Raw genomic sequence first — 11,821 nt, 5'->3', positions numbered from 1 at the left:
GATAACTTTTTTTGTCACTATGCTAACCAGTGGTTTTTCAGGTGTGTAGGAGAGAAAATTATTTTCTGTTCATGCACTTTGTAACTTTACTAGTGCTTTGTTAGTCTTATTCCTCCTCTTCTGAATATGACTATAACGTTGAAGAATGACATGGTATCCATCTAACTTGAAGTGACGGGGAAAGAACAGGAAATTGTTAACCTGCACTACCTCACAGAGAGCCGTTTCGGAGGTGTACCTGTGGTTTTACGCAGAGGCCGATTGCCGATTATGTGCTTTGACAATTTCAAAGGTTTGGTAATCCAGTCTGGAATTTTGTTTGATTTTAACAAACAGGTTTTCATCATTACCAACAAAAATACTGACAAACTTTTAACACACTGAAATATCAGTTCAGTATTTGTTTTCCTGCCAGGGCTATTTTGACGCTGCATTCATGCAGCAGTTGCTGATCATTTTCTTTGCCAAACAAAACAACGTACAGAAATTCCCCTCAGGAATGAGAAAACAATTTATGGGCCATATGATTTGCTCTTGATGGCAAATTAACTTAAACAAAGGATTTGCTTTGTTAAATTTAGATAAAAAGCAGCAAAGAAGGTATAGAAATATATCTGATAATCATTGCTTTGAGTTCACAGGCCTGGTCGAACGATGTGTAGCAGAAAATATGATAGAAATTACATTTCCAAAATACTTTTAAGTTATAAATACTGTCCAACCAAACTTGGTTCCCACGCAGAGTTCCTCCCTCAGTACAGTAGAGAAGTCACAGTCAATAGAAAATTTTAATTTTATCAGGGTTTCCTGTGCTAAACTCATGTATAGACAGGCTGCACAGTAGCTTCAGGAGAGCACACAAATACAGCAGCAACAAAAAAGACAAAAGCATTTCAGAAAAAAACCCCAATATTTTTTCCTATTTTTGTACTGAAGAAGCAAAATGTATTGTTCTCATAGTAAAAATAACCAGCATGGTACATTACAGTTAAATGTACAGCAAAGATATAAGTAAAAAAAAATCATTCTTATAAACATATCTACAGTTATTTGTAAGATGCAATTTTGTTCTTTTAATTCAGAAGATGTCATCAGTAATCTTTTTTAAAGATTGTCATTTAAAATAATATGAGACATTGGAATGTGGAAACATTTTTACACAATTTTTATTTCTTTTTGTCAGGAATGTTTTGCTCTCACCTGGAATATATTTTAATTGGATATTAAATGTTCTCAAACTGCCCCTGTTGCTTATTGTCTTTTTTTCTTTCTCTATGGGTATTCACAGCTGACTGGTTCTTATTGTTTTCATTATTATTATTATTATTGTCATTACTGTTGTTATTATTCAGGATGAATCCAGCTTCAAGTTGCACTAATCACAGTAGAAGTGCATTCGTTATTGCTTTAGTGTCACGTCATTGCTTTCTTTTGCCACAATCTATAAAGTAACATAATGTCTACAGTGATTAATCAACTATTTTTTACACACCCAGCAGTATTGAGAGACCCTGACCAATTAACTCTAATACACTACATAGAACATTATTTTTTGCCAATATTAAATCGCTCACTGTGTTTGTTGCGCTTAACTGAGCACCCAGTACAAGCCAATAAAGCAGAGTTGCTGACACAATGGTGTTAATTTGACTGAACAGGAGAGTTGACATTTGTTCCAGAGGACTAAAAAGGAGAGGGCAGCCAACCCAGAACTCCTCCCACTTAGAAAACCTCTTTTACCTGGTCGAGAAAACGGTCTTAGCACAAGGTCCATTCAGCAGCTATAGAGGCGCTTCTTCAAATCTCATCATCAGTTTCTGTTCACCCATGTTCAGGTCCTGCAAGTGAAAATGTAGTAACAGCAGAGTGGAAGACAATAAAATGTTAGAAAAAGAAGATAAACTGGGTATCGGTAAGGGGCAGGTAAATCTTTTATTGTCAAGATTTTTAATGTATTTTGCACCTCTGTTGAATTACTCTGTTACAAGTCAGCGATCATTTAATGTCTAAGACTGACCTCAATAGTCCATCAGTGAACAGATCCATCATTATGAAGCAGACTGTGCCACAGATGTGCAGTTTTGGTGAGAATCTTTTGAAGGAATTAATGCAAATCCTGTTTACTTCTTCTTCTTTTACTTGCTTTCCTGTTTCGAAAACGACAGATGACTCTGCTGCAGATATTCCAGTGAGAAAAGATTCAATGTTATTATTCACACGGGAAAATTAGTCTTCAACCAGATTAGATAAGCAGATTTAAATACAAGATACATAAAACATAATTAAGTGCAAAAAACATGCATGCACAGAAAGAAATCTAAATCCAGGACACAAGCTAACCTAAAACAACATATTTTATTATCAGTGCCAAACCTTTTTTGGTTACTTCAGTTATTTTTGTTTCATTCCCAGTGCAACACTTGCACTTGCTGGCTCTGAGCAAACGAACTGACAACTAATCACACATTGTAGCTGGCCGATTCATTGACGGCTTTATTGACAACCTTGAGATGAAGTCATCAGCTGGTCTCCCGTGGTGACCATAGACTCTCTAGACAATGGTGATAATGACCTGTCACTCACTGTTTCCCCGCGCATACATACAGTGTGTTTCTTTAGATTGACGGTGACAAGGTGCTTAGGGCTGGTTAGCGTTTCACATTATTCTGTGTGACAGATTTTTATCTCAGTCCATTTGTACTAATTAGTGTTGTTGTTATCGGGCCTGATAATGGCTCTCTAACAACAGCTGGGATCCAAAGCGCTGTTAGGAAATGAGTGTGAAGTGGTCGGAGTCCACTCAGGCTGCTGCCCACTTCTTTGTTGGGAATTTGCCTGCCTCTCCCTCTCCCTTCCGTCTTGCTTCCCCTCCCCAGCCAACACTGTGGTGTCATACACAGCAGTATTTACAGTAGCAGATGCTTCAGTCCCAAAACCAGAATCGGCTTGAATTCATGAATAAAAGCTGAAAAATATATTGTTAGGAGTGTCATATCAGTGGCGTATAATGTTGTTAGGACCTTCCAGTCCTGCTTTTTTCAGGAAACGCATGCACACACACTTTTTCCTCTGAGACTAGGAGGTTCCAGACCATTGGTTTAGCTGATGGAGCTAAAAGTAAGGGCTGACTATTAGCCCTGGCTTAGACTAATCAATGACTTCTGGTGTGTGTGTGTGTGTGTGTGTGTATTTGTCCATGCCCACAGAGGCGGTGTTTCAGGTTTATACAGCTCGTCCGAACCTACTTTTGTTGCTGCTGTAGTCTCAGACGAAGGATCTCCCCTGAACTAACTGGTTTCACTTTGGGAGTCCAATAGTTGATGAATCAGACGGAACTGATTTATTGAGTAATTATGTTCTTTTTAATTGTGTTGTGTTTGTTTTAAAGCTTTTAATCTTTGTTCACAGACAAAAAAAAGTTGTCCTGCGTTCAGACTTTTTTTTTTTTAAAACTTAATTGAAGAGATACTCTTTATGTGTTCATTTTTTTTTCAGTCTCCTACACTGAGACAAGACACATTGGAACCACAGTTAAGCTCTACAGGGTTCAGGTGAGTGATGAGTGATGGTATTTTCATTTTTTTTCATTTATTTCTATATTTTATCCTACATGGTGCTTGATGGTGTTTGAACATCACTGAAGTTTAATATATATATATATATATATATATATATATATATATATATATATATATATATATATATATATATATATATATACACACACACAGTAAAATAAAAATCTCAGAAATTAGATGAGTGGTACAAAACAAAAAAGGTATAAAATATTGTATTTCAAAATGAATGAATTAGGAAAATATAATAACCTGAAGTAAAATATAGTGAGAGACAAGCAATATGTACAGTTTGGTGCATTGGTTCAAAACTAGTTTGTCACATTAAACTCAGTGTGCTTACGAGGATGGTGCTTTACTGCTGAATGTAAAAAAAAAAAAAAAAAGTCATTTACTGCGCCGTAGAGGTGCTTACAGGAGTTTGGTTGGTGCTGACTGATCTGTGCTAAGCATTAAAAAGGCCAGCCTTGAAGCATAATTCTGGTTTATTTAGACTTGGCCTATTGCAAATAAATCATCTAAAGCAGTATATGTAAGTATATAAAGCCTTTGGATTTTGCTGTCCTTAAACATTTTAAATTCACTTCTTCATTTTCACCACCCATATCATGCAGCCTCAGCACGCACACTCTCCTGCCTCCAGCAGGAAAACTGTATGTCCTTGGACTTCTGTTCTTTAAGTCATCTGTAAATTTGGCATAAAACTCCTTCTTTTGCCACCAGACAGAAATAAAGAGTTCGTCCATGCCGGGCGAAGGGGGGGGGGGGGGGGGGCTAAGAGTTTATCTTCATCATCAGTGATCTGGGTCAGTGGGGGAGGAGGAGTCCCACAGCTGTTACACACTGCTGGTGTGTGTGCATGAATATACATATGTAGTGTGTGCATGCATGTCATGTTCTGTTTGTGTGTGTGTGTGTGTGTGTGTGTGTGTGTGTGTGTGTGTGTGTGTGTGTGTGTGTGTGTCCGTGTCAGTCAGTGTCTTAACCTCGTATGTTATTAATCTGACCCTTTCTGCTTTCACTGCAGTATTATTGCTTTGTGCGGATGGGCCTGATTGTTTTAAAGCATTTTCATTTCAATAACAGCATGAGCAGATGTTTTTCTCTGTATGTGTGTGTGTGTGTGTGTGTACATGTGTGTGCATGCATGCCTCTAAAATGTGATGTTATAATTGTGCATGTGAGCTGTATCTATCTCACATTGTATGGTTGTGCGTGTGTGTGTGTGTGTGTGTTTGTGTATGTCTGACTGTGTGTCCCTGGTATTTAGTTAAATGTAGCTTAATGGTCCCAGAAGCAGACAGCCCATTTGAGCTCTGGATGTCATTTCAACGTCATGTCTCTGCTGTAGCTCTCATTTAATCTAAAATGCCATTTGGGTTATGAACTGTGCAGTTTGAGGCTAAGCAATAAATGCAAGATTACTTGTTTAAACAATTCATACAAAGCTGTAACCATGAGTAAAACCGCCTGGTGTCTGTTGAATAGAAAGTAGTGTTTTGTATCTGAGATCCTCAGCAATAGTGGGGCAAAAAAAAAGCAAACTTTTAGTTTGAATGGTAGAATTTGCCTTGCATTTGTTTGAGTTAAGACATGGAAGTAAAAGCATGCAGAGGACATACGCAGTAGCAGGGGAAAATAATGCCCAGATGAGTTATTCTTCACAACAACATTGCCAAATAATACCTGAAATCTCACTCTGACAGAGAAGCAACAAAATCAGAAAGATAAAAAAAAAAAAATGAATATACAGCTCATTTTTATTCCAAAATTTGTAAGTGCTGTGCAAACGCAGGGAGAAAAACCAATCATTTAAACATTCATGACTTGGATTATGAGATGAATGCCAGATTGCAGTTGTCTTCAATTGGCAAATGAAATAAGCTTAAAGTAAAGAGTCTACATACTATATATATACTTAATATACGATACTATAGCGCATACATTGTTGGACTGGTAATATGGGACACATTTACAGAGTCGATAGATGGATTTTGCAGTATCCTGTGTGTGTGTGTGTGTGTGTGTGTGTGTGTGTGTGTGTGTGTGTGTGTGTGTACATGTGTGTGTGTGTGTATGCGTGTGAGGCAATAAGAGTCCACTAGGTGTCCCAGTGTGTTTATATTATGAGCTTCTGTCAGTCAAGTGCGTCTTCCTCCACAAATCACAACCCCCCTTCTGACACAACCACAACCATCCCACCAGGACTCTCTTCTCTTCCCTCTCTCTTTTTGCTCTATATCTCCTTTTCCTCTCTTTCCCGGTGACAGCCACCCATTCCTGTTTGCTCCTATTTTTACCTTCATTTTCGCTCGGTTTCCTCTCCCCTCTTCTTGTTTCTCTTTCTTTTTCCCCTCTTCTCCCCCATGACTGTTCAATCTTACTTCTGTCACCTTTTCCTCCATGAGAGAAAGATTAAGGAGAAAAGGCTGGAAGTAAGAGAAGCAGAGAGAGGAAAAGAGAAATGGCAGGTAAGAGAGAGCCTGATGAGAAAGATTAAGTGGGGGAAAAAAAGAGGGAGGGAAACACAACTAGAAAGAAAAGCAGGACTAGAAAGACAGTAGGTCAAAGAGCGTTAGAGAAAGATGAGGGCAAGAGAGAGATAGAGTTAATGTGTGTGTGAGGGAGAGAGCGAGTGGGATGGAGAGAGAAAAGGAGGGATGGAAGGAGGAGGGGTTTAATCCTGCCTGGATTATGGTATAAACTGGTGCCGGAGAGCAGGAAGAGATACGCCGGAGAGAGAGGAAGTCCCACTATCTCTCCATCCCTCCATCCACCCATCATTCCACCCATCTTACTCTCCATCCGGTAGCGTATTCGTGTCCCAGCGCTGCAGGATTTTGGTTTGGATCCACCAGGATGTGAGGTCAGCAGAAAGGAGTCATTCAGGAAAAAAGGACGGCAGAAAAACCTGAAGTCTCTTGGGAATATTAGTGTGTGTGTGTGTGTGTGTGTGTGTGTGTGTCCTGCTTGGGAATACTTTTCTCTCTGATGAGAGGGACTGAACTCGTGTGAAGACAAAGTTTACCAGGACCACCCAAGTCTTTCATCGCTCTGCTTTTTTTTTTTTTTTTCCCTTGGCATCCTGTAGATCCAAGAGAGGGAGCATGGATGGGAGCAGTGGATGATGGGAGGAGTAGAAACAGAATTAGGAGGTGTTGGAATATGGCGAGACGCTGTTGTGACACCTGGTGTGAAGAAATGACCTTTGTCACTGGAGACAAGAGCTTTCTAGACTCTACTGTCCACTGCCGGAGTAACCAGCTGAGCTGACATCAAATCATAAATCAGACACTTTTTATTTGTTATCAGTCTTATTTGAACTTTCTCTCCAGACCCACATGTCTCAAAGGGAATGGTTTTAAAGCTTTAACCACATGACATAGTGAGTAATCTTTAGTACCATTCCTTTTATGCTGATTTGGGGAAGTTAATCTTCCTGCAACCCAGTTTTGAGCTCCAGCTCGTGTTTCTTTTTAATTAGCATCCTGTTTTTCTGGACAGCACATGAGATTGTTTCAGTCTTGTGTCTCACAGGGAAAGAAGCTTGTAAGTCTTTCCACGAAAAGAGCATGGCTTCTCAGTAACATTCTTAGAGGCTAAATTGAGACTTAAGTCTGTCACTACTTTTTGGCTGATATGAGCTTTCTGGATCTTTTGCTTTTCCTGAGCAGGCCTCCGACTGTCACAGATTCTCTACATGTGACTCAGTCTGTAACAAAGTCTCTGATTTGAACTGTGCATGAATGTCTTTGAGGAAACTGAGGATTGGATCTCTACATTTTTGTAGCGATTACTCGATCAGGCAAGTTGACAAAACGCAAGTAATGAATTTGCTCATGTGAGTTTGATTTCCCTTCTGTTTTCAAAATGAGTTGATATCCTTGTGGTACAAAATGATGCTTGAATTAATGGCAGCTATAATCAGTACTCTCATATTAACAGTGGATCACGTACATTAGTCACTCATAGTGACAAACGTCCACCTCTCCAGTTTTACTCAGCGCTATGGGGCTTTTTAGCTGCTTTTACCATTAGTTTTTGGTTTCGTAGCCCACAACTTTTCAGTTTTTGTTCACTCTTATCTACCTCATATTGTTCAGGACCAAACAACGGACAATTACACAAGTTAGACAAGTCAGAACATAGTGAAGCATTTAGCAGCTACAGTAAAAAGCCAGATAGCAGGTGTTGGTGGAGACCAAATACAGAGCTAGAAGGAGAGTGAATATTTGACCCGCACTCTCCAGGTGACTAGAAACAGGACTCCAAAGAATGCTTGTGCTGCTCCCTAACTGCTGCATGAGTAAGACAACTGTTCGCTAACAAATTTGCTATACGAATTTAAAAGGCGACAATATGCAAGTGTTGTGTTTACAGAATTCTTTAGAAGATTCAAATGCAAACGTGTGCTTTTAATTGGTAATATTGGTTTTGCTGTCTTTAATATATTGAAGCCTGTCCGTAATGCGTAGAAAGGGACATGTCACGGAAAGCTGCAGCATACCTGTGTTTACACAGGCTGAGGCAGGCTGTTGCTCTTGTTAGTCCTGTGCAGAACAAAAATGCTTGCAGATCAGGCCATTAGCTCCGTTTCAAGTTCAGGACACAAACCATTAACAGGAGTTTACTCCCACTGACAGAACACCAGTTACTTCATTGTACCTTCAACACTTTCCTCTGTCTGAGTTTGCAGTGTAACCTGTGACTTTTGCTTTGTCCTAATCGCATCCTTTTCTTTTTGAGCCAGTGTGCAACAGTCGCTGAACTGATGCAGATCGCAGCAGCTGCAGGGATGAACCGCAGGAGCTGGGGAAATGTGGGGAATGCCTGTAAATCGGTAAGAAGTGGGCCGCACAGAGGGCGGCTGATGATGCTGCTGTGGATTATCCTCTCCAGCTCGCTGTGCCTGATGGTCGACGGCCAGATGAAGATCTCACCAGAAACGTTAGTACAATTGCACTAGAAAACCCTGACGTTGACTTTTTACCCCCAGAGGCTGAACCATCTGATCTGATTTACTTTCACACATAGCACATACACATTTTTCACTCCATAAAACATCATTCAAATTCATTCATTCATTTAAATATTTGATCTTACAGATATGCATCCATCCATTCCAAGGATGTTTACTTGACTGACCACCCTTTTCATAAAAGTTTTATCAAGTAAAAACCTTCTCCGCTTCATACTGTGTTTAATTAGTGAAATAAATGACAATTTGCAATTCCTTTACCTGCATTCACCTGGTTGGATGCTATTATTTTATGATGGCATCCTCACTCACAGCAATGCGCTGCCATATAGCAGTAAATATACAAACCTGGTGCTTTATTAAGACATTACATCACAGTTGTATTGGGTCATCTCCTCGTGGACACCCTGGCAAGTCTACATGCAGCGACATCCTTCTTCAAGCCACACGTCAGATGGATGAGTCAATGGTGTTCTTTGGATTCTGGCTCCCTGCACCACACAGATACATATGGGCCATATGGGCACCTGTGGGGTGCAGCTGACTACAGGAACAGCCAGATAAGTTGAAGTTGCCGTATACATTTGGCTAAGATTCTGATAAAAGAAATACAATAATAAAAGTATTGACATTAATTTAAAAAAAAAAAATACAATTGGATAATAGATATGGTGGTGATTATGTTTCAGATTCACTACCTATGTTTAGCTTATAGTCAGTCTAAAACCTCAGCAACCATTAAATAGATTCCCATTATTTTTTACCATTAATTTCATTAGTTTTCATGAAAAAGATTGAAATTAAATAAGTCATTAAGTTTTAGTAAAATCTAATAGTGAGTCTTAATATCACAGTCTCATTAATCCAGTGTGTAGTAGCCACATAACAGCAGCTATTACTCTTTACTGTATGAAATACAAAATTGTCTGTGCATCACAGCTCGTGATTTTCTTTTGCTGTGAAAATAATTTAGAGATGACTGTTCGAAAAATACAGTGCTAATCATAAATGAATCCCTCATCATTTCCTAAGTACAAAGATGGCTTTTACACAAGGGACTTACAATAACTCATAATTCCTAATGTGTTTTATTTTAGCATTCACTTTGGAAGATAAATGGTCAGTTTTTCTCAGCTGGATATTTCTTTTGGGAACGAAATGCTGCGTTTGTTCACTCTCCAGAAGCCGGGCGAAGCTCTTTTCCAACCTCCTGCTGACTAAAAAACACTAACAGATCGATATAATGCTGTCAGTCCACAATAGCCTATTAACTGTGTGTTTGGTTGTGTGTATGTGTTGAAGTGGAGGGGGTTTAGAGAGACAGAGAAGCTCAGAGAAAGTGACAAATGCACAGCATTTTGTTAGTGTACTTGCACTCACTGGATGCTGGTAAAATTTCTGTTTGTGTGTGTATGTCAGTGGCAATGTATACAGTAATAATTTGGTCAATCCATTTTGAGTCAAATAGATTTATATATTTTGTGTGTGTGAGTTTTGGAGCTATACAGCTCAGAGTGTGTGTGCTGTCACTTGGCATGCTGGTGTGACTGAGGGAGATTAAAGCTCCAGGGACAGCAGAGTTCAGCAGGCCAACACAGGTCACTGAGCCCAAAGTGCTTCACTCTGCCAGCGGAAGATTTGGCAGCAGGGCCCCTCTGGGTCTGGAAGTTAGCGGGCCATGACTGGAACATTTCAGGCCAAGAAGGTCAAATCTTAAGCCTCTGGGGGAAAATTGCTCTGCTGCCATGAGGAAAACAGATAGCTTGCACCCAGGTTTGGCCTGCCTGAGGCTTTGTCTTAATCTGACCTTGGTGGCCTGTACAGTGGTGCTTCTGCCCGTGGCAACAGTATACAGTCTGAGGTTCACTTCAGCGAGTGTGCAACAAGTTATTTCTAAATGAATCAATTCCTTATCTTCTTTTTATCTGTCAAAACATTTTCTTGATACTGCCTTAGAACACTCAAAGTGATCTGACTCATTTCAAGGCAACAGTCAATAGAGCTTTTGATAGCCCTGCGCATAATTTCACTGCAAGTTCAACCCTCTCGTTTATTAGCATCTCTACATTTTCAATTTCACATTTTAGAATGAACCCACTCCCATACCTCAGAGTAAAATCATCAACAAGTAAAGAAATGATCAGCCACTTTTCAGCACAGAGGCTGGCAGACAAGCCGTGACAACCCTGCCCACTAACTAGCAGCGAGCTGGCTGACTCCCCATAGGCTGAGCCATCTGTCACATCCTGTCCACTATCTAACCTCTATTACCTTACCTCAACAGCATTCACATGGAGGATTTGTAGTGTTACTGTGTGTTATTGGGCACCAAGTAACCCCTTGAACTGGCAGGCTGTCAGCTTCTAATGTCACCTTAACAGTAATCTGTTTTAATCTGATATTGGAGAATGCAGCGTAACCTCTCAACATAATTGGCTCCGTACTATCATGGTCACCTTCCCTGCGGATGGCCTTATTAGCCCTTGTTTTTCAGGGAAGATTCAAGTGAAACAGTGTGGGCAGAGCATGATGTAGTAAGAGGCTGTATCTTTTCTCAAATGAGCTAATTAGCACTGTTACTTTGTGACTTTTGGCAGTGAAATAAGTCCTGATATAATTTGTTGCACAATTGCTTCAGATTGACAAAAATATACATTATTAATGTGGTTCATATATTCAGTTTATTGCAATGCATTTGCAATGAATTATCTGAATTAGCACAGGAACTTGTGTAATACAGAAAGGTCACATCTGTAATGAACTAATCTATTTAAAATAAACGTTCATGTCAGTAATTTAATTCATATCACTTTCTAATATGGAACCATTTAATTTATTCCATTGATTTCATTAATATTGATAACAGCTTTGATTATCTGTCACTGATTATGTGTTCACTGTGTCCAGGGTGCAGCAGTGGGCTGTATCCTTTGGCAAACAGATAGCTGCCCTGTCCGCCAGATACTCTGGGGCTAAACTGCTACAGAAGGTAAGACATCACACACAGCATATGCACACATAAACAAATACAGCAATACACACACATGCTGTTAAAGAGGCACAGGAATACACATATTCATGTGGCGAAAAATGTAGAGGTGTAGGCCATGATGCTGAGTATATGTGAGTATATGGCCATACCAGAGAATGTGTATTTTATATTATATTATAATATATTTTGAATTGGATTCCCACTCTACCCAGTCCAGTCTCATTATGTTACTAGCTGTCTAACATTGCAGATGGTACATTTGGAATGCCAGCAAGA

General features: G+C 39.5%; 1 protein-coding gene across 1 annotated transcript in view; it reads left to right on the top strand.

The window, feature by feature from the left end:
• Positions 1 to 6,893: 6,893 nt before the first annotated feature.
• cacna2d4a (calcium channel, voltage-dependent, alpha 2/delta subunit 4a) overlaps positions 6,894 to 11,821 on the top strand; it is an 83,889-nt gene continuing 78,961 nt past the window's right edge. Inside the window, exons 1-3 of the mRNA XM_070853484.1 lie at positions 6,894 to 6,960; positions 8,326 to 8,522; positions 11,461 to 11,542. Coding sequence (XP_070709585.1) covers positions 8,347 to 8,522; positions 11,461 to 11,542 — 258 coding nt within the window. The 5' untranslated portion in view covers positions 6,894 to 6,960; positions 8,326 to 8,346. The remainder of the gene's footprint in view (positions 6,961 to 8,325; positions 8,523 to 11,460; positions 11,543 to 11,821) is intronic.

Source organism: Pempheris klunzingeri, chromosome 22 (genome assembly GCF_042242105.1).
Source record: "Pempheris klunzingeri isolate RE-2024b chromosome 22, fPemKlu1.hap1, whole genome shotgun sequence".
Classification (NCBI taxonomy): Eukaryota; Metazoa; Chordata; class Actinopteri; order Acropomatiformes; family Pempheridae; genus Pempheris; species Pempheris klunzingeri.
Note: the sequence above shows the minus strand (reverse complement) of the source record. Positions and strands in the feature narration are given on the sequence as shown.